This window comes from Molothrus ater, chromosome 6 (genome assembly GCF_012460135.2).
Source record: "Molothrus ater isolate BHLD 08-10-18 breed brown headed cowbird chromosome 6, BPBGC_Mater_1.1, whole genome shotgun sequence".
Classification (NCBI taxonomy): domain Eukaryota; kingdom Metazoa; phylum Chordata; class Aves; order Passeriformes; family Icteridae; genus Molothrus; species Molothrus ater.
The window spans coordinates 23,781,130-23,804,546 of record NC_050483.2 but is presented as its reverse complement, the minus strand read 5'-3'; the positions used below and the strand labels follow the sequence as shown (position 1 = coordinate 23,804,546).

The window sequence follows — 23,417 nt, the reverse complement described above, 5'->3', positions numbered from 1 at the left end:
TTCCTGACTTAAGACTTGCTGGTACAATTACTGGTGTCACAGTTAGCTCTGTAATGGTACAAATGCTGGCTACTTAAGAGAGCTGCTGCTGTTATCATGTTATCTATCACTAGCTGAGAAACACAGTTGTTTCCAGAATTCATCTTGGCAGATGCTAGGAGAGAGAAATTTGGTGAATCTTATTTCTCTGAAGATCTTAAAAAAGAGGGTAAGTCCAATCTGTTTGTCTAGATTTTACCTGAAGAGGTAGTATTAATACTGCATTATTTGGGAAAAAAAACTAATTTACTTGTGCAAAACCACTGTGCTATAGGTAAACCAGACAAAGAGTTCATACAGTGTGAGAAAGCTCAGATTAGGAGAAGCACTAGAAGTGCTGGATCTTTTTCTGTAAATGACTCCTGAGGAACCAAAACCATAAAAACATGGAGTTCATCATATAATTTCATTGTGGTTTTGGCTGACCGTTTTATTTAAGACAATTTTATTTCTAGTGTATGTGTTTAGAGAGTTTGGTCATTATCCATATAAATAATTATTAAATCAAAAATTTAATGAGAGGTTTTTATGGATTTGCAACTGACTCAAGAATGAATCATCCAGCTTCAGTACCATTGATTTTTAAAATTACTTACAAAATAGAATTCTAATTTCACTTACAAGATTTCCAGTAATTTACATAAATAATAGCATGTGAACTCCTTATTCTCCATTTCTTCAGATGTCTCCTCAAAACTTATCTCTGCTACTGTGCCCAAAATAATAGATTATCAATAAAGATTGACAGTTATTTAAGTCAATGTTTTTCTCCTCACAGTATAATTTGTTTTTCATGTGTCCTTTTGTTATTGCACCTGCAATTTTATTAATTATTATGTACAAGGAAAAGCTCATCTGGAAAATACGTGGGAAGCCTCGATGAACACAAAGCACTATCAAAGTCAAAAAAGCTGAGTTCTGCACAAGACAGGCTCTTAGCTAACTATGTCTTAAAACATGATAAAGCTTTGGATGCTCAAAGGATACACAAGAAAGGCTAGAGACATTTTCTTAGTGTTTCTGTGAAACTGTCTTACATTGATTTCACAGTCAGATGGAATAATACTGAAGACTGCCCACAGCTTAGTTCTTTGTGCATTGTAGCAACAGCATTTCCATCAGTCACTTGAAGAAAAAAAAAGTTTGTTTCCTCTAATACACCTAGTAGGCTGCATTGTAACTACCACAGTAATATTGTTAAAATTCTAAGCAAATGAAACATTTAATTCCAAGAAAAGTTAAAGAAGCCAGGCAAAGTGATTCAATCTTTTTAAAACATGGCACTTCCTCTGGAATTTTGTTCTTGCTATCTAGTCCTGTTTATTATTCTATATAATACTCTCTCTGAAAGAGGAGCTGTTTCTCAGGAGAACTTTGTCTAATAAAAGTAAAATATTTCAGTTTCACATTGATTGTATAATTCAGGAAGATGAACATAAAATCAGCAGAGAGTAAGCTAAGCACTTAATATAGTGGGGGCAAAGTATGTGTTTCTGGAGAAAAACAGAAATCTGATTTTAGCTAAGTTGCTGAGAAACACTTATAAAACTTACACAGGAAAGATTTTCAGCCCATGCATCTTAACATAATAAAGACATTTTATTTCATTACGTAATTTAAATTACACCACTATTTTCAAACTTGTGGTCACATGGACTCTCATATAACTAAGTTAGCCCAGTTTACGAAACATATGATTTCTGAAACTCTGCTTAAACCACACTTCAAAATGAATTAAGCTAAATAAGATCAAGATCACGTTAACTCTGAAAGAGAGTGTGCACAAAATATACCAATATAATCCAACTGATCCTCCTTGAAAGACTGATTTGGATGCCCAAATGTCCCTGGTAAACAAAATGCAGCAATTTTAGTTACTAGATGTAAGCACCACCATGATTCCCAGGGTAGATGGTAAAAGTGTACTCCATAGGCTGCCCTGAAGTGAGATCTGTACCTCTGATAATCTACCAAGAGGCTGTGACAAGGAAAAATAATTTTCTTCACAATCATTCTTCCAGCTGGGTCCAAAAGAACATTAAGCCCTTGTTAGATGTGCCCCCTCTGGGGGCAGCTATTAAACCTCCAGATGGCCCAGAAAAACCTTCTGAATTTATTAAAATGCATTAGTATAGGGTTCTAAAAATGAAGTTGGTAAAACAAACTTAACACCTATGGCCAGGCTGGCAGCATTTCTCCCTTTTCAGGTCATGAGTGCGAGGGAACATGTAAGTGCTGCTGACCTGTTGTATCACCTAATCCGAGCTCTGGCAAGCCAAAGGAGAAATAATAGTAAACAGGAAAGTCTATAAATAGTCTCAGAAATGACATCTTGTTTTTGTATAGTTTTCTTTAGGTTAACAGTCAGGCACCATTACTACTGAAACTTACTGTTATTAGAACTGCAAATGGGACCAGTGACCAAAAGGTTTCCTTTAGCTGGTCTGAAGGAAATAACAAAGTCTAACCCATAGAGACTAAGAGGAAAAGAAAGAGAAGAGAAGAGAAGAGAAGAGAAGAGAAGAGAAGAGAAGAGAAGAGAAGAGAAGAGAAGAGAAGAGAAGAGAAGAGAAGAGAAGAGAAGAGAAGAGAAGAGAAGAGAAGAGAAGAGAAGAGAAGAGAAGAGAAAAACCACCCTAAAGGAAAAAACAGAGAGATGTCAGAACATGTAATATTCAAAACTGGGCTTTAAAGGCCTCTTGTAAATCAGTGCTCTAGATACTGATCAAGGCTAAACTCTGGTTTACAGAAATGGTTTAAACAACAAAAGGAAACCTGTGGAAGGCTCTTACCAGCTCAGCTGACCCGCATTATAGAAGAGGTTTTTAAACACCAGTGACACTGCTTATGTGTGTAACAACACAATCATGCATTTTCTCATTCTGCTTGAATCCACTTCCTTTCTAAATTCTACTGAATTTCTGGGCTCCAAAATATCTTGTATCAATGCATTCTGCGATCTCATTGTATCTATAACTGAAAAAGTCCCATATTTAAATTTATAGCCTATATCAGAATGCACAAAGTGCCAAACTGAACAACCTGGAGTTTTGAGTGAGTTTCATTGTAGTACAAATAATTTTAGGTAACATAATTTCATATGTTACATTTTTCCTCTTTAAGGCAATCTTACATTTTTTCAATCATTCTTTATGCTGGAGTGTCTCATTGTCTGCTCCCTAAACTATTCTCTTGCTCATCTTTGAAATATTTATATCTAAGCCATATGCTTTTAAAGACAGAACAAAAAACAAAGGAGAGGTCCAGGCAATCTTATGTGGGATATTAACAGTTAAGTTATAACATCTTGTTTGCCCTTTTTAAATGTAGCTGTCCTTTAAATATAGATTAAAGTTGAGTTGCCAGTGCCTCAGTATTTTTCTCTAGTGGAATAAAGGCGGATCATATGCAGGTACAAATGGTTAATTTAATTGCTGTTCTTTTGCATTTGTCAATTAAAACACAGAAACACCTGCAGTCCTTTTGTTTATTTGGTTGGTTGGTTGGTTGGGTTTTTTTGTAATGCTTTCAGGATTACATCCTGGGCTGGTATTTTTTCTAATGGTGATGAAAGAAATGGCAAAGTAATTTGGGAATTTTAGCCACATCAGCTTCTGGGAAAGAGGAGTCCAGCAGGCTTGCTTCTAGCCACATGAAGAGCTCTGCCACTTGTACATCCCCACTACAATGGCCATTCCCATACAAGCTCCCAGCCAAGAACAGAAAGAGCCCTGCGACTCAGGACTTTTCTGCTCATTTCTACTTGAATCTACAGAGGGACAATTCCTGAGGCTCCCTATACCTACCTCTCCTGAGCACAAGGGATGCAGAAATTCCAGCTCTGGGATAGTATGGACAGTAGGACACAACTCTGAAGGATCTCCTTAGTCACACTTTCAGTCGTTGCTCTCTGGAACAAAGCTGCTACACATTGACTTCATTAACCCAGGGAAGTGGTCAGAGCAGCAAGGCTGGCAGAGCTCAAGGAGCATCTGAACAATGCTCTCAGGCTCACGGTGTGGTTTTTGGGGTGTCCTGCACAGGGCCAGGAGCTGGACTCGATGATTCTGATGAGTCCCTTCCAACTCAGCATATTGTATGATTTTAACTTATTACAATTCACCTTCAAATCAAGATCTTTCCCTCACAGCTGTAGTCCTAAATAACCCCTAGCAGTAGAATATACCTTAAGTTAGACAACTTGAATCTAATCAGGATGATTTTACACGTGCCTCTCCTCTCGCTATTTCAGCTCTTCGGGACATCCTGCTCACTGGCTCTCCCCTCTCTGAGGCGTCCCTCGGCCCGGGAGCAGCAGCCTGGGGCATCGCCCAGCGCGGCCCCCGCGCAGCCCCCGCTCCGGGCGCTGTCAGCAGGCTCCAGGCACTGTCCCTTCTCCCGGGCTCTGTCCCAGCCTTGCCCCAGCCCCTGAGGGCACAGGCGATGGGGCTGCCGGGCGCCTGTGGGCGCGGAACTGTGGCGGTGAGGGGCGTGTTCCCAGCCGGGGCGAGCGGCCGAGCAGCGCCGGGAGCGTCGGGCGCCTTGGAAACGGGCGGAAGCTGGGAAGGAGCGGCAGGAGGAGGATGCTGAGCCCCGAGCGGCTCTCGCTGCCCGGGCCCGAGTATCTGGGTGAGGAGCGGCGCGGCGGGGCGGGGAGGCTTCCTGAGGGTTCTCTCCCCCTGGTGTGCTGGTGGGCCGGGACCCGGCATGGGGAGGGCTCGGCGGGGCCGGGGTTGCTGCGCCCGGCCCGTCCTTTCCGGGGAGTGCGGCGAGCGGCCCCAGCCTGGGCCGGGCTGAGGGGGCTCGCAGTGGCTCCGTGTCCGCCCTGGCTGGAGAGCGGGCAGCACCGGACCGCGACAGAGCGGGTTGTGGACGCTGAGCTGGGAGGGCACGGGAGCATCCCTCATCCCTCCAGTGCCCAGAGGTGCGGTCTCCGCGAGCGGCCGGCGGGAGCTGAGCTGCCGTCTCCTTCCTCCACTGTCCGCTTTGGCGATGTGAATGAATAGCGAGCGGCGTTCCAGCCTTTCTGTGATAGACTTCACCCACTACCAACCTGTTTTGCTCACAGATCTAGGTGAGCATCCTTATTTTTTGCTCGTTTCCCAACAATGGGAAGGAGTGCTGCTCTTTTGTTCTGAAATAAGGTAGCATTGATACTGTTTCCTACATAAAATGAAAATCTTTTAACCTGTGAAGCGGCTACTCCTTTGAAGACTACATCCTTATTAAACTGCCCGTAACGGCTTGATGTTCCAGGAAACTAAGAAGCAAAGTGGTTTGATGTTAAGGTGTCAAATAAAAATAATTAGGGTGGAATAAAGTCAATATGACTTCATTTAATTGCTGAGGAGGAGATGAATTACAAGTAATAAGCATTTGGATTGTGTTCAAGAGAGTGTTTGTGGAGTGAAACTCTTCAGCCATTACTTTCTAGGCCCAAGAGATTGTTTGGTAATAACTCTTATCAAGGTATACATAATTTTCTGTGGTTTTCTTGTACAAAGGAAGGTCAGGAATGGATTGGATTGCTTTGTGCTGCTTGTTCCGTCATGATTTTGCCATTTCTGTAAGTCAAAATGGAACAAGAGTGCAGAAACACTGCTGTTAATGGAAAACCTGTCTTGCACGGGGTACTAGACTAAAAGACTTTTGTTTAACCATTTAAGCAAAGGAGTGATCTAAGTCATCTTAGAATAGAATCTCACTGTGCTGTTGCTGCTAGGCTGCTGTTAGGGTGCTTTGTGCATACCTGCATAACTACAATGCTTTTCTGTGTCAAGGAAATTCAAGGCAGAAATAGGTTTGTTTACTGCTCTATTCAGGGTGACTCTCATGGGACTCCCCTTGCTTAAATTGTTATCACTGATTTCAGTTGTGGAGCTTTAAGTGTTTGAGAACAGCATCACAGTGCCATGTAGACACACTGGACACACACCACTTCACTATTTTTAACCTACATGCTAATAGTTAATAACTTTTCCAGAGTGGCTCTAGGTTGAAACCTGTAAAATTTATTTTTCTTAATGAGCCAACGTGGTTTCAGGTTCTTGTAATTGTTTTTAATGAAATAGGCCCTTTTAATTGTGTGAAACTTGTCAGTAAGGATTGAATCACTCAAAACAATCTAGGAAGCAGACTAAAAATACTTAAAGTGTGAAAATAAACCAGTTTTCTCTTGCACATCTGAAGGTAAGATATGCGATGTACAAGAGAGATTTCTTATATGTACAAGATTGTTAGGTGCAAGCAGCTTTACTAGTCACTTAAGTGAGCCTCTTTCATATCTGTTCCACATGCTGATTTGGAATTCCCTTTTCATTTTGTACAACTTTCTAAATTATTCTGACATTGGGGTCAGAAAAAGACATGTGACCATATTAGGGTGAGGAATAACTTGTGTAAGAGTTTGTTCTGTTCATTACTTAGCATACCTTGGGTTTAGATTGCAGTTTCTGTTGTCTGTTAGAGGAGGAAGCATATTCTTATTAGCTAAAAATGTTATGAAAACCAGTTTTTCTGCCTTCATGAGACTTTGTAACTTGCCAAACTGCTCACAGATCCTAAGGATTTTAGTGTGGATTAGCAGTAGGAAAATGGTTAAAAACCAAACCAAAACAATCCCCAACTCCCTCTCTTCCCACCCCAAACAAACACACCTCCTCATATGTTTTTCTAAGTTGCATTTCTGTTTCCTACATTGGCATCCTGAAATCACCATTATTTGGATTGTTCTATTGTGCGCCTCAAGGTCTTGTTAATACAGTTGTCTGAAATGGGGCTGTAAGGAGCTGTGATAAATTTCACTGTCTGTGATTTCATTCTGGAGTTGCATTGCCTTAGCTTGCCACTTAAGGTATTCTCTAACTCTCAGAGACCAGATGACCCTGCCATTTCTGAGCTGGAATGGGCAACTCACCCAAACCCTTCTTCCCCTCTTCTCTTTCTCATTATCAAAACCAGGCCATCACATAAATTGAGCAGCCAGAATAACATAATGCGCTACTTGCTGTTTTATTTCCTGCTCTATTTGAGATAATTCTTCTAACCAGTTAGAATGCTAAGAGGGAAATAAAAGTAGTTCTGAGTTAAAACAGAAATGAACAGGGAGAGAATTAAGTATTCACTTAAGATGAAAAATAATTGCAAAGCTTTGTTATGCCAAAATTCCTGGAATATGAAAGTCAGGGCAACATGTGTCATGCCACAATGAGACAGTAAGTAGAAGAAAAGAGATGACCATTACTTAGGGAATAGGACTGGAGATGAGGTCTGCAGAACTGGCAGAAGGGCTACAGTGAAGATGATGTTGTTACAAGCAGGACATTATAAACAGTAGTTTCACTGAATAAACAGCATTTATTGTTTGGGTATAGTGATGATAATGTGTTTCTCATTTGATGGATGAGACTGAACCTACAGTAGGCAAAATGAGGCATATTTGAGACATTTTTCATGGTTCCTCATTATGGTTTAATAACTGGTGATTGCTCAGTTATTTATAGCAGGCAGCAGAGCACTTAGGGTATTGTTCTGCTCATGCAGCTGTCTCTGAAGCTTCATATTGTATTACCTCCCTGCTCCCATTTCCTGTTATGGAGAAAAAGCTGCAGAGTACTGCAAACTTCTATTTTCTATGTATTCTCTTGCCTTCCACTACCCAGCTTCAGGATGTTGTTTCTTGTCCTTCTTTGCCAATATAAGGCATGTAAGAATGCAAATACTCTGCTAGGAAATTGCCTTATCAGTAAAGCATGGGCCTATCAAGTGCCAGAACACACAGTTGTGTTTCCTCATCTCTCTCATAAAAGGTCTTGGGTTTAATGATTAGAAAGAGTATACATTCTTTTACAAAACTGAGTAGCTCCCAAGAGAGAACTTCTGTTGTGTGGAAACTTTGCTGAAGCCTAAGGCTTACTCTTCTTCTGAACAGCCTTAAGAAATAATGATCTGGAAAGTGCAAGTACAATAATTCCCTTTAACAGCATAATCAACACATAGGCTACATTGTTATCCAGACATCTCAGCTGACACTGGTTCTCCTCTTAGTACAGATATTTGTTGAACTTCTGTGGAGCACTGTGACTTAAAGATCTCATGGTCTAGAAAAAGAGAAGAGAACGCCTATTTAAAAATTTTATTTCTTGCTCTGTTGTACAGGTAGGACAACTATAATGTAGATTGAATATAATGTGTAAGAGTTTGTGTATAGAAATGTTAGTTAAATCTTCAAGATTTAAAGATTCAATGTTAGTTGAATCTTCCTAGACTCAGTCTAATACTTTGTCCAAAAGATGAGGATTTCACCACCATACTGGTGTTGCACCGCAGGATTTCCACCTTAACTTGAAAGGTGCAGGTGAAATCTGATCCTGAATTAGGTAGAGTTCCAGAACTGGAGAGTACAGTCCTTTGCATATGTCCCTCTGAGCATGAATAGGTAGGGAACCATTAGGCTACTTAATGCCTTATAACAAACTGAAATGACAATTTCTTCCACAATTAATAATTTTAGATTTAAACAAAAACCTCCAAAAAACCCCAACCAAACAAAAAAAAGAGAAGATTGCTCAGCTATTTGCTTTGGTGGGGGCGTGGTTTCTAGCAGCTGTATGACACCTTGCAGGAAGCAGTCTGCTGGAAGGACTTGCACAATTAAGTTAGTCTGTGTGCAGCTCATTGTTAGAACCAAATTCTCAGCTATGGTCAAGAATAAATTATAAATGGAAATGTCTCTTAAATTTTTTGTTGAAAGTGGTTTTGAAAATTGGGACATATGAAATGTGCTGTAGTTATGGTGTGTGACCTCTTGGCATGTGCTCCTGAGTAAGAGCAAGTCTCATGTTGGATGATACCTCTGGTATGACAAGGTCTACTTGTACTTAAATGTTCCATCCTTCAAAAAACATTTTGCTTTTGGGGGTAAATAGGAAATTACACTGTGAAGCTATGCAAAGCTGGAAGGAACTATGACAGTGCAGAGATGTAGCATTTAGGTTAATTGTTTTGTTCACTCACTTCTCTTTCCCAGGCCATTTCTTAGCAATATCTGAAGGGATTTAGTCCTTAATGATATCTGAAAAGATTATAATGCGCATCCTGAAAAACCATTGATGCTGGAAAAATTTCCAGAGGTGATGTGATTTTGTTGTTGCAGTTTATATCCTTACTATTTTTCTCTTGCATCATTATTGTTTTGGTTTATATTTGCATGAAATTGATTTTATGTTACTATGGATGTATCTTTCCAATGTGTCTAATAAGGTAGTCCTTAGTTAAGCTACAGTTTAGAACAAATACTGAAAGAGTATTTAGCTATTACCTTATGCTCTCAGAGTATATGTTCTCAGAGATTAAAAATGCTAGAAATAGTCCAGGTCCATTAAAGCTTGTTATGCTCTCAAGCTTCTGATAACTGAAATTAATCATAACGTTAATTTCATCAAGCAGTGTGTATTTTCAGCACTTCAGCTGAGGAGGAGGCAAATAAGTAAGAAAAGGTGGTCTTATCCAGGAATTCCCACTCCTGATTTTTGAGCATGTTCAGTTATGCCAGGAATGACCCCAACTTAAAAAAAAAAAAAAAAAAACCCAAAAAAAACCCCCCAAAAAACAAACAAACAAAAAAACCCCTTGTGTGCATACAGAACAAATCGCTTTGATAGACAGCTCCTGTTTCAGAAGAAGTCGTGTCTCCTGGAGAGTTATCCACTTGGATAATAAAACCATTGCCTATACACAGTATCATGACTTAAAGGTGACATCTATTTCCTTCCTTCTTCCTGAATTTCTAGCTCTGAGAATTTCAGTGCATATATTCAGTTTTGTACAGTGATATTATTTGCATTAAATTTTCCTTCAAGACTTTTCAAGTATAAATGCTTGTTCTTACAACATGTGTAATCAAACCTACAAAGTAGTGGATTGTTTGTTCTTATCAGAAGACTGAAACAAGTAATTTGGTAGCTTATAAAAAGACTATTTTTACTATTTTAAATACATGTGCAAAATTATTTTGTGTGGTTATGGCTAAATGGAATTAGTTATGATTGTCTAATGTGCTGTAGAGAAATCTATGGAGATTGTGGATGTAATCCCCATTATGCCTTGTACTTGTATGACTTGGTCTGGCCATGCTTGAATTGAACAGCCACTGCTCAGCCCTGAATTTGGTTCTGAGCTAAAAGTGCATTTATTCCAAAGATTCGTTTAAACATTGGGCATGTGTGTGATGGGGGGGTGTGACCATGTGAGTATCACAGGCTGTTCTCTTAAGTGCTGCAGGGGGCAGCTTTGGAGGAGCTGTACGTGCTGCTACTGATTGGACTGAGGCTCCAAGTATAACATCACTGCTCGTGGCTTAGTGATAAGAATTCAGATACTCTGTGCAAAGGTATTTACTTAGTATCAGGTTATGGGCTGCCTGAAAAATCCTCTGTGAACTTACTCTGTCAGATTCCTTTGTGAAACCCAACTGTTAGTTTTTAAACCTGACAGCAAAGTGTGGTACCTACCAAATAAGTGTGGCAGGCACACTGGTTTCCTGTTTGGGGTACTTGCTTGGGATTTCAGAGTTGAGAATTTTTGTTATATTTACAGAATATGGGTTGCATTGGAAAGTTCTGTATGAGTAGGCAACTTCTGTTACAATAAGCCTGAAACAAACAAATGCTGAGGATGTCCTGCTGTAACACCTCCTGTGTGGAAACTGCAGTATACTGGAGTTCTGTCAGGAAGAAAATTAGTAGAGACAGAAAGCTGTAATAGCACAGTGAGTATTTGGGCTTTACATTCTGATTTGGACTTGCTGCCTTGTTGTTGCAAAGAGGGCCTCAAAATATGAGCAACCAGTACATCATTATGCCTGAATTTTCAAAATCTATTAAATGTATGAATCATCTCATTTATTTTGCCTAGAACTCCACAGATTTTTGACTATACTTGCATAAACGGTTAATGTTCCGGTATGGTTCCAGTGTTTGTTATGGAAAGTACCATTTGTATAAATTAAGGAACTACTCTTTTGCTATAACCAGACTCCTGGCACTTTATTTTGCCTCTCTGGCCTGCTAAAACCTGGCACTGCCTCTCTGGCTGCTAAATTACATTTTGTTCTGTGACTTTCCTGTATAGCATAGCATTGGTTGGGTTATAAAACATATTACTTGCATCGTTCCATGGAACTGGGCAGTCAGTGAACAGGAAGCCAGAGCTGGAATTTGGTTTGGCAGTGTGAACTGTGCTACCTGGAGAGAGCACAACAGCCAAAGGGACAAAGAGGGAGACTTCTCAAGGAGATTTAAAGTGCTATTTTCTTTTAATTTCTCTGCTCATAGTTTTCTTCTCTTCCCCACACCTCTACCCTCTCTTCTGGGAAATAGTTATAGAGGCTCTTTGCCAGGATCCTTAGGCTATGCAACAAAAAACCTAAGAGAAATACCCTTTTACAAGCAATTGTATTCGATAATGACCTATATATTTTTGTGTACATTTTGAAAGGTCTAAAATTCTATGTTGAAAGTTAATTTATTCTCCAGGAGCAGATTCAAAGGTATTTATTATAGAGGTCAGCTACATTGTGCTGTGTAGCACTGTGGGACCATGCCTGTCTATTCCCAAAGGCTTTTAGGGGAGGTTTATGACTCTAAGGAGAAATATGGTTCATTGATAGGGACTATTCTATGAAAGGAGTGTGTACTTCCCCACAAAGTGTTGAGAATGGTTTTGCAGTTGAGCTGAAGTTTATTACAGGCTGAGTGGAAGTCTGTCTGCTAGTACCGTTTCCTGGCATAATCTGGTACATGTGACACCTCAAGAGGTGCCTTGGGAGACAATTGCTGAGTGTGAGATGGACTGCTTCAGGAGGAGGGAGGAAGGATGGGCTGAAGTAAAGTTACCCAGTTGTTGCTATCTTGAGCCTGTGACTGAGCTGCACGGACTCATTCTTCCCTCAGGGGACACAGGTGCGCAGAGCTATTTTTCTTTAATCACTCACATAAATTAAATTTATTCCTTTGCATTAAAATAATTAAATAAAGCTACGCCCTGTATCTTTTAGTGCCAGATAATATCTTTAAACCTTTGGCTCACCATTTTGCTATCAGCTGCAAGGTATTTTCCAGGGTGTGCTTAACCAATTTTACTATTGTCCTGAAAAGTGTTCTAGGCAGAGAATCCCCTGATAGCAATCAATATTCACACATACTTTTAATCACTGTATCCACTGGGAATAATCATTTCCGGGCTTCTCTTGAAGTCCACCCCACACTAAGATGAAAGGGCCTTCCATGCTGTGTATCAAGTGGCACAGGATTGATGCTTACCAGGATATTAAACACAAATTAAAATGGTTTAGAGAATATTGATGTGGGTCTGAGGTTGGCCAGTTGCTGCTGAGGGGGTGATTCTGCCAAGTCTGGAGCAGATTGGCAAGAAGCAAGAACAGCCCTTGCCTTTCCTATATTCCCTAAGGGTTTTCTCCTGCTCTTTTAGGACACGACACTACTTGCAAAGGTACAGTAGGATACGTGTTTAGGATGGAGGTGTGTGGTTTGGGAACAGGGTTTGTGTGCTTTCCAGGTTAGGAATGATTTTCCTGGGTTCGTTGTAACTTGTCTTCTGATTGTTGAACTTGTAGATTTGGAAAATCTACTGCTTGCTGGCTGGCACATCACCTCAGACTCGGCTCTTTGTTGCTCTAGCTTGGTTTCTAGCCAAAAACATCAAAGGGGCTCAGTGGTAAATCTGTGCTGCTTCCTCCCTGGCAAATGCTTGTTTTGTACAGTCTGCCCCCTGTAGAAGCAGCAAAACAGTTTGTGTTGCACCAAACTGTCTTTACTCAGGAGTCTTATAAGTGAGTGTCATTCTGTGGTGAGGTATTGGCAGATCCACCATTTCTGAAATTCTCCTGTTTGGCCTAGGCAGTTATTTGAGACTGGCTGTTGAGCAATATAACTCTCTCTTGGCATTCAGACCTGTTCCCCACCTGCCACATTCACTGATGCTTGTTTGGAAACAGATGTACTTTTATTTGCACCTTCAGGAGGAAACCTTTACAAAACAACCTTAAAGCTACTTGGCTTTGGTATAGAGGGGAGAGTAAAGAATACCTAAAGCTCTGCAACAGCCCCATCAAAACAGCATTGACAATCTGTGTAGGAAAGATGGCCCAGAACAGAGATCAGGAACTCCTCTGGAGTAAGCGTTTTCCAGTGAAACTGCCTCACAACTCCGTATCTTCCTTCAATACCAAAATCTCAGGGGATTCTAAAAAAGGGTCAGTGCTGTTAATGACTAAGTCTGTGTAGCCAGGAAGGAAAGCAGGATTTAGGTGATGAATTTTGCTATCTATTTCTGGAAGAAAGAAACCTCCACTCTCTAATTGAGGAAGCAGATGCTTGATGTCTTGTGTAAGGCGCACAGCTGGGCTTGTCTGGCTCTGGGAAGGCCCCTTATATTCTAACTTCTGTCTCTTACTGTTTTTTATTTGCAGCTCAGCGACATGTCCTCACATACATGGAGGATGCAGTGAGTCAGCTGCTGGAGAACAGAGAAGATATTAGTCAGTATGGCATTGCCAGGTTCTTCACTGAATAGTAAGTACATCAGGATGCTGCCAATAGGGCCAGCCTGAGGAGGGCTTTTGGAAACAGACAGAATACATGGAGAATGGAACTGCACATGTGCTGGTTATATTGTGAATGCTGGATTTTACTGGGTTAGTCAAGGGCTGCCTGAGTGTGTTTTGGAACTGTAGTGAGTTTTGTACAGTTCAGTACCTCTTCTATTACAAACATTAGTGTAAAGTAGTCACTCTGGGAAACAGTGATTTTAAAAACATGGCTAACCAAATTCTGCTTCTCTTGGTCAGGACTGTTAGTATCAAACTGCTTGAGAAATACTGAAGTAAACTGTTTCACAGGCTGCTGCTGGTTTCAGCAGCACTCATTCTTCCTTTTCTTGAGTATGAATTTGAATTGTTTGTATCCTTGTGGGATTGTTGTTCTGTTAAATGCTTTAATAGGATGTCTCTTCTTCCCTTAAAACCTGGGTAAGGGTTAAGTACTTAAGTAGTACTTTACTCCTTAAGTGCTGGACATGACCACTGTCTCTTCTTACTACTTTGCAAGAAAATTATTGAGGGAAAAACTATGTGCTTTCTGTCCAGAGAAAGTAATACTGACATTAGTCAGCTGAGCAAATAGTTGGAAAACAAGAGCTTAAGAAAGATAAAGAGCAGGATTACAATGACCTCCACCCAGCAACAGGATTTCTTCAGTGGAGTTGAAGGCAAGGTGGCTTTGAAATACCCTGCTGAAATTGTCATTGAGGCACCTCTGCAGATTAGCTTGCATCTAATTTCAAATTGACTCTTCTGTGTCCTTTCTAAACTTCTGATCATATATATACTTCAAAAATTAAATGGTGAGCAAGAGGTTGTTCACACAGTGAAACTGTTCAAAATGCTCTGTAGTATTTCTTCATCTTGATGTGATAACCATTTTCTTTTCACTTCCTGTTCCTCTTCTACCTTTAAAAGAATAAGTAGCGGTTCAAAACCATTATAATGAACAAAGCCATCACCATAGAACAAAATCCTCAGACTGACTTAGGTACTAGAGATCTTGTTTTTCCCATTTATTTTCAGAGATACAATTTTTACAATGTTTTCTTGTTCACAGTGAGCATCTTGTGGAGTTTCTGATTTCATTAAAGGATTATAGGACTATATATTATATATATATATATATATATATAATATAATTATATATTATATATTATGTATTATATATTATAATATTATCTATTATATATCTAGGAATATAGGATTGTATATTTCCTGTAGAAGAGGATTCTTTTTCATTCATTCTGTAATATAGAACTAGTAGTTCTCATTTTTTCTTTTTTCTTTTCTAAAATATCTGGAATTTAGCAGATGAAATTGTGTCCCCATACCAAAGCACAAACAATCTTAGTAATTTTGAGAGCTGTGAAGATTTGAAATGTGGGATTCTTCATTTAAAGTGGAGAATAAATGATAGCCGACATGGGTGTAGAATGTGAAGTTTCATATTATGAAAATGTCATATGTTCTGGCTCCCAGGGCTTAGTGGTGAACCCTCACTGCCCAGAAGATTTCTGTTCATCCACTCAATGTTTGTTCCTGCTGTGCATTGAAGGCCACTCTTCTTTCCCAAGCAAATAAATTTGATCTTCAGTCTCAGCATCTTCAAGCTCAAAGATAACTTGTGAGATTCCAGAAGGTTTGTGGGCATTGTCCCAGTGCTTTCCATAATCCATGTTTTTCTGAAGGAGAGGATTGGAATGGAGATATTTTGAAGTATGCTGCAGATTTGAGATGAAGGGACTTGCTATTAGGATGTCCAGTTTTTAAAATTGTCTTTTCCCTATTTATGCTGGTTTAAAATTAGAGACCAAGCCCAGGTTTAGAAAGCTAGTGGGCAGTTTGGCAGGCCCAAACAAGTAATTTTTTTAAAGTCTTTATGGTGTAAAAGAATGACTTCTGTAACTTCAGAAATTAAATTAATCTGTCAAGGACGGGTATTAGATATTTTCCAAACTCCTTTCAGAGGGCATACTTCTCAATGTAGTGGTGTTCCATGGACCTCTCTGCTGGATTCACTGCTGAAGAGCAACCTGATGGCATTTCCATCATGCATTGCAATGCCCCACTTTATCATGTCAGTTCAAGTCTTTGAGCCAGTTACAGCAACTTGGGTTTTTTTGGTAATTAAGAAAACTTTGTTGGGACTTAGCATACCTGAGTGAAATTTCAGAATTGAAAATGATACAGTCATTTAGTTCTGTATGGATCAAGCAGTAAGTGTTTTGCTGGCAATGAGTATTTCAGTTTTTTCTAAGAAACAGAATTGGGTATGTATTTCACTGCTCTCCACCATCTAGCACTGTGATTGCTGATTGCAGAGGACTAACCTTGATCTCTACAGTTTTCCTTCCAGAATAGTCTTCAAGGATAGTTTTTTCTCCCACTTTATTCCAGTGTTCATTTGTCCCAATCATGTGGACATCTGCTTTCGATCTTGGGAGTACCTTGAGGCTTCCCTCATCTGGCTCACTCCTGACCCTTACAGGAACAGGGATCAATCACCCCTCTGGCAATTAATCCACATCTTTTAGTTAAACAGGTAAAATTATGCCTCTCTTAGGACTAATCTTGACTTTATAGATATGCTGAAATGCTACTGGTATTTGTTCATTACAAGCTTGAGAAATCTCAGCTCTGCTCTTGAATCTTCGTGAAATGCAGACTCTTGAAAACACTCTGTGTAATTACACACTAATGCTGCTTTGCTTCTTCCAGCCTGATGTCTGTGCCAACATATCTTAAAGGAACAAAGCTCCCCCTATACATTATTTATTATCCTGTTTTCTTGATCTTTTCTATACTGAAGAAGACCAGGGCCCTCATTCTAATGCATTTGATCACGCAGAGAGAATGTGCATAGCATCCCACTTTATATTTTCTGGGCTCTTAAAAGAGTCTGTGTCTTTTTTTCATTTCAGCTTAAAGAACCAGCAAGAAAAAAAAATAGATGAAGAGACTTCCTACTAGTACATTTTACTTTTCTTGTAGGCTAACCTTTGCTTGAAACTTTCTCTTCCATCAGCAGGTAGGTGTGCTGCTCAGTTCAAGACTCTTTGGAAAGCTCAGAAATAATAACCAGTTGTAACTTACCTTGGTGAGGAAACTGGTTTTTCCATAACTTTGTTTGTATGATAAATCAAACACAAGTGAACTGGAGACAAGAGAATGGACCTTTTTTTTGGTGGTTTTTTTTGAGTCTATATATTCTTGTCGCAAAACGCTTCTCCTTTTCTCTTGTTTCTGGTGAAATATGTCCTGACCACCTGCTAGCTGGAGCGTGACTGAGAAAAAACTCTTGCTTTTTGCTCGTAGATGTAGCACTGCTTCCACTGGACTCTGCAAACTGATGGCTGAGATCCCCTTTTCCTCTAAAGAGCATTTCTGCTGGCTCTAATTTGAACGCCCCTGCTGGATTTTATGTGACAGTTTAACAGTATTTATCTGAGGAGGTATCTGTGGTGTGTGTGACAAGGCTGAGGGTCAGATACAAGTTTTAGATCTGTTGTGTGCCTGGCAATTCAAAATACCAGCTCAGCACTGTGTAGAGCCTTGTTTTACAGGAAGGAACATTTGCTTTGTTCCTAGTAACAAGACTGACAGTGCTATATAGTTTGGGATCCTTGGGAAGGAAGATGTTATCATGGTGAGAAGTATCAACTTCTAGCAATGAAAGTACCTCATTTTCTCTTGCTGTCTGGATTGGCTGGAATGATTTGTTCATCTCTTTCCTTAGGGACAAATGTGATACTGCTCCTTTGGCTTTCTCTGGCAATAGACACAGGCTTTGGTATCAGACAAACTTTTGGCTTGTTCAGTCCTTTATTGCTGTACAACATAACAGAAATAAATCTGTAGAGTAAACAATGTCCTTCTCTTTAAAAATGTCTCAATACCCTTGGGGGAGGAGGGCAGGGGGGAAGGGCCAGGAACAAGACAGATGGGATGCCCATGAGAACTAAGCCACTCACTGAAGGCAACCTTAATTGGCAACTGGAAATAAGCTGAATTATCTGATTATGAAAAGGAGAGATGCTTAGAGCCATCAATTTTCTTTTTTCTTTGCATCTGTGTATGTAGGCCTTATCACCGTCATCATCTTGCTGTCATCTGCTCTGCATCTTTCCCCTTTTCAGAGTAACTTGTTTTGTCTTGTTTGCAAGGATAGTGTAAGCTCTTCAAGACAGAAGTGATATTGTACTGCATGTACTTTACAGCACCTAGCATTGTAGAATGTCGACTCTGTACAATTACAGTACAAACAGCAAAAACAGTAGTGGGAAGGTCCTTAGGGCTTTGACAAGTTGCGCCAGATTCCCTTTCTGAGAGATGAAGCCATTCATTTGAATTTCTCAGTACAACTGTTTGGGGGAGGGGCATTGGTTGTTGGGGTTTTTTAGAGTTAGTTCTTTGTGTTTTGGGCAAATCAGTAGTATTTGTGAGATATTAATACTTTTAGGATATTACCTAAAATATTGATATTCTCTCTGATATAATCTTCTGAGCAATTGCAAAAAACCCCTCAACATTTCGTGTATTCTTCAAATACTGTCCTGATTCCTGCACATCTTCCACTATGGAGAGAAAAAGATAAAATGATGCCACTCAGTGCAAGACTGCACGGAGCCATGTGATCAGTATCAAGCTGCTGCTGTCAATGACCTAGCTGTGCTGCACCCCTTTGGGCTGAAAATCTCAGCTGGGATAATGTGTTTGATGGTTCCTGACAGGCTTTTACTTGGGATTCCTTGACCCCTAGGGCACTGCGTACGACTGCTGTCTGTCTCTCCTTTGCTCTTCAGTTATCAGGGAAAAGAGAGTGAATATATGAACTCAGACACAGCACTTGTGCCAGAAGCTCTGAGGAGGTTTTGCAGTTAATGTGTATAAGTTGCTGTGAAAGAAACATTTTGAAAGTATCTCTCCACAGACTGCAATGGATTTGCAGGACTGAATTTGTTGATAAATCTTTCTGGGGAACCTACAGTAATTGCATATTTCTCCACTAAGAGTGTTGCTAATGGACACAAGGCCTTTCTGTTAGTCCCTTTGTTGCCTTCCAGTCTCACCTCTGCAGAGAAGCGTTGTCAGAAGGGCAAACTCTCTTTCTTGTAATTGAATTTCTCCAGCCCACCTTAGAAATGGGATTTCAATACCTCCTGCCCACTGTGCATGGGGTATGTGTTTTGTATGAGAGCTATGGAAGATCTGGGGGTTGTGGATAACTCTATATGACATTTAAATTATGTGAATTTTGTCTGGAACCTGTGTATCTGTCACCCTATGTTTTTATTATAGAATTCCTTTATGGGAGAAACAGCACTGGGATTTTGATATGACAGCCAGGATCTATGAACTCCTGATTTTCCCAGAGTTGTTTCTCTGTAACAAACATTGCAACAAGTCCTAACCTGACAAATATGCTGATTGGGATAACTGCTGTTGAGTAAACAGATGGAAAAAATGCATATATTAATCTCAATAACACAATTCCCACTGTAGTTTGTACATGTTGCCAATATATTAGAAAATGTAGTATTGTCTTACCTTATACTTGAGAATCTTACAGATGAGTGGATATTCAGATGTGTCCCTTGCAAAGAAATACAAGGGGGATGAAAAGGTAAAAAATCTTTTTGGTAAACAGGATTATCTTGGAACAATTGTAGCAAAGCAGTAGCAGAATTGAACTTAAAAGAAAGTATTTACCAGTGATGCTCTATGTGGTAATATACTCCACGTAAGAAACTTCTCATACTGTTTGGTGACAAAAGAATCTGCAGGATTTGCCAAAGCATATGAATGTTAATACTGGATATCAGCATGCTGTCAGCACAGGGTTGTTATCCATGATGTCTGCACTTAAGTACTGACTTGACCTGCACTGTGCTCTTGCTCTTTGAAAAGAGGTAATCACAGTTTCCATGTGCAGTGTGATCAGATTATGATGCTCCTAGTATAGACACACAGGAGGAGCAGTGCAGTCTTTGCCCACGTCTTTCCTATTCCTTCACATCAAGGAAATTACATACTTACTTGTGGTCTTTTTCAGAATAGCTGCAGCAAGAGTTGGCTGACTACTTTATGGAGACCTTATGTAATTGGGTATATTTTATTTTTTCTTACAGCCTTGAAGGTTGAAATGCAACACATATGCCATGAAATTGAGCTTCCTTTAGATTAAAGCCAACTGCATACAGGTGGTGTGGATAGCTAATAAAACTGGAAAGAAATTTCCCAAAAGCCAGAGTCCAGGAATGTGGCAAATGGTACAAGCATCAAGACAATATATATCTGAGTTAACTTTGTGCCTTTTCTCTGTGCTAGAGTTGAATGTACTATCTTCTCTCTAGCTTTAGTTTTTAACTAGTAAAACTCTCGTTTATGCTTCCAATTTTTTTATTGCTTCTCATCATAGTTACTGATATTACTAGTACAAATTTGGAGAAGGCTATGATCCCAGCTGGGAGCTAAGATCAGGCTTTCGTGACTTGAAATGTATGAACTTATACAGGCTGAGGGATGGACAGATTGAGAGTAGCCCTGCCAAGAAGGCCTTGGGGATACTGGTGGATGAAAGGCTGGACAGGAGCTGGCAATGTACATCACACATCAATGTGCATTCCTGGGATATCACAGAGTCTTCTGTTTAGTTTTACTTTCTCCATCAGTCTGCTATTTTTTTTTATTTTATATCTGTGATATTGGCTGGTTCCTGCCCTGTTCTTGCATTTCTTATCATGCATCTCTGTTGTGGTTTTGTTTCTATCCTTGCAGAAGTGAAAGGGCCCCCAGGTCAGAACTGGGGAGCTCTGGAAATCTTGTATTGTCCATCTTCCACTGAGAAAAGGTCTGTTGTAGAGTTTGCCATGATGCAAGGTAGATATTCAATGCTGATATAACTGTTTGACCAGCAGCTTTCCCCATTATTCTGGAAAATTGCTCAGTTGTGCTTGCTGAGTCACTGTTGGAATATATAGGAAAAGATGAGAAACATAAATAGTGATATATCCACCACAGATGTAGTGGGACTACTTACAGTCTTTTGCATACAATCTGCAATGTGTATATAAAGCAGTAATCTCACCTCATGCTTGGTCACATGCTTGAAAGATTGGATTTCCTGCAGTTTCTCAAAGTTTTTTGAAGGAAACTGTTTTAGTAATATGAAATTGGGAACTGGAATTCAGTAGAAATGCACTCAAGAATAGCAGCTTTGGAAAAACATAGCAGCGTAGAAAGTTTGGTACATGGTGTTTTTTCCCATATTGTATGTGGGGGTTTAAAAATTATTCTTAAGAATGAAAGGCATAGTTTTATAATTTTCTGTTAGTAATATTTTCTTTTTAACATACTATTTCCTCCAATAAAGCTTTTGATGTTTTCAGCAGTAGGAGTACCACTGTTGGATACATGGTAACTTCATGAATAGCAGTACCTCTCTCTGTGGTACTAACTCACATGGTTTAGTTCTTGTTTTAATGAAGCACTTTGGCATGGGTCTAGGCTACTTCATGTATATAGGAGATCAGTTTTAGAGTTCTTGGCTTACATCTGTCTAAACCTATAAGGCTTCCTATTAAATTGGAATCAAGTAGTGTAAGTTTAAGGAACACTTTTTTCTTCCCAGAAATACCTTTAAAGAAAGATTGATGAGAATTGAAGTTGGGGTTTGGTTTTCTGTTGTTGGTTTGGGGGTTTTTTCCAGTTTTGTGTTGTTGGAAGGACTTTTGTGTTTGTTCTTAGGCTGTAAAATGTTGAGGCATCACAGAAAACCTTGAGGTACATTTCTCATTGCTGTGCTAAGAGTATGTGTTCCCTAATATATGTGTTCCCTTGTGGACAAGACCAACAGATGGAAATTTTTTCCTAAATTAGGTATGCCAAACTGTAAAAATCAGCGAATGTTTGCAGCAATGGGAGCTGATAAGATCCCATAATAGGATTCCTTATCCTTTACAGGATAAAATCCCTTAACTATGGCTGCATTTCCATTAATATTAAACACCAAAAGTCTTGTAAGCCTGAAAAATGCATTTTTGCAATGTGGTTTATCTTTCTTTTCTGTAAAAACAGCACAAAACAATAGCAAGAAAAGCAAAAAGTCTAGTTTCTTGAAATCTGCATGTCTTCAGAGAACCTGAGATTTTCTGTGCAGTGCTATGTTGAAACCATACAGATCCCAGAATACATTAGCTTTAGTGAGTTGCAATAACCATGTCCTGCAAATTTAATATTATTGTGTATCTTCAAGTGAATTAAACAAACTGTAGCTGCTCAACACTGTAGCCAAGAACTTCTAGTGAGCACAAAGTGGTTTAGCTAAGCAATCTCCAAATGCAGAGTTAGCATTAATGTCAAATGATGTAACTTCATCTATATTAGGGAATTTTGGCAAGGTTCATTTGTTGCCATGATGAAAATATTGGAAGCTGCTTAGTCTTTGATGTGCTATAGTTCTTGCCAAGGCAACTGAATTGGATGACAAAGTACCAGTTGTAAATTTCTTCCTCTGAAATTCTCCAGTCAAAGGAAGGCTGAAATGAGCAAATACGGAATCTGTTTGCATGGCACCAGTATCAAATCTCTTTGGAACAGGTATTCAGTTATATTTCAGTATTTTGTGTGTCATCACAGCCATAACATGATTGGGCTGCTACCTTTTAAAATAACTAAAAGTCTAGTTTATTAAACATGGAACTGTCTTACAATAGGAGAATTCATGCAGAATGGAGCAAGCAGGCCCTTACTTTTATATATGCTTTGGCCTCAACTTTCTGCAAAGTCAATTTGCTTTTACATGGCATTTTACTTTGATCTCAAGAGTTCAAGATGGGTGCAGTTCCTCAATAATTTTCAAATCCATACTCCTCCTTTGGTGGACATTTATGCTTTGGTATCAAATTCCATCTCCAGCCGATGTCAATTCCATAGCTACTTTCTGAAGTGTTAGATAAGAGGAAATCAGGGTACTACCTTGTGTGGCTTGTGTTTTTAATAGTGTTTTTCATCTTTGTGCCATCCTGTCACCCTTGCCACAGGTTCACGGTATGGTTTCTGTGGCATCTTAAATCTAGTGAATTAATTCCACAACATGACAGGGAGGACAGAAATACTCATTGGTTAATAAAGGAAGCCAAAGAATAGAGATCATGGTGTATGATAATGAAGCTAACAGAGGACTTGCAGCTCCCATACCCTCAGAATATAGAGAGTTATAGAGCAGTTCAGAAGGAATTTTCTTCTTGCCCCAAAATGTCAAGTTGAACTACTTTGAACAAATACTTAATAGATTAGCTGGAGAGTTATCAGTTTTCCTTGTGTAGTTATAATTTTGGATTGGTTTATTATTTATGTATTTAGTTTAGGTTTGGGCAGAAAAAAACAGGTTTTTTTGAGGGAAGCTGGGTAGCAACTTGCAGTCTTCTCCATAAAAGCTAGTTATAATGGTGTTCATGCAGCTATTCCTGTGGTATGCAACTTACACAGTTTCCTACTGTAAAAAATAAATCTCTGTTTATACCAGCAAGACTTCTCCAGACTCCCTGTAACACCATGTAGTCTGAAATTGCACCTGATCAGACTGAAAGAGCTGGTCATGGGTGATTGATGCTTATCTGTGAAGGCTTCTTTACTTTTCCCTTAAGCACCTTGGAGGGCTTCTGCAGGGCTATTTATGGTCTTTCATTATATGCCCTTTCCCGTCTTCCTGAATACTAGGCTTCCCAGCTCATAATTCTAAGAAGAAGCTTTATTT

At 39.5% G+C, this 23,417-nt stretch overlaps 1 protein-coding gene across 1 annotated transcript in view; it reads left to right on the top strand.

The window, feature by feature from the left end:
* Nucleotides 1-4,457: 4,457 nt before the first annotated feature.
* The window catches only part of CSTPP1 (centriolar satellite-associated tubulin polyglutamylase complex regulator 1), a 79,773-nt gene continuing 60,813 nt past the window's right edge, over nt 4,458-23,417 (top strand). The window contains exons 1-2 of the mRNA XM_036384696.2: nt 4,458-4,668; nt 13,529-13,631. Of these exons, the coding sequence (XP_036240589.1) occupies nt 4,623-4,668; nt 13,529-13,631 (149 nt within the window). The 5' untranslated portion in view covers nt 4,458-4,622. The remainder of the gene's footprint in view (nt 4,669-13,528; nt 13,632-23,417) is intronic.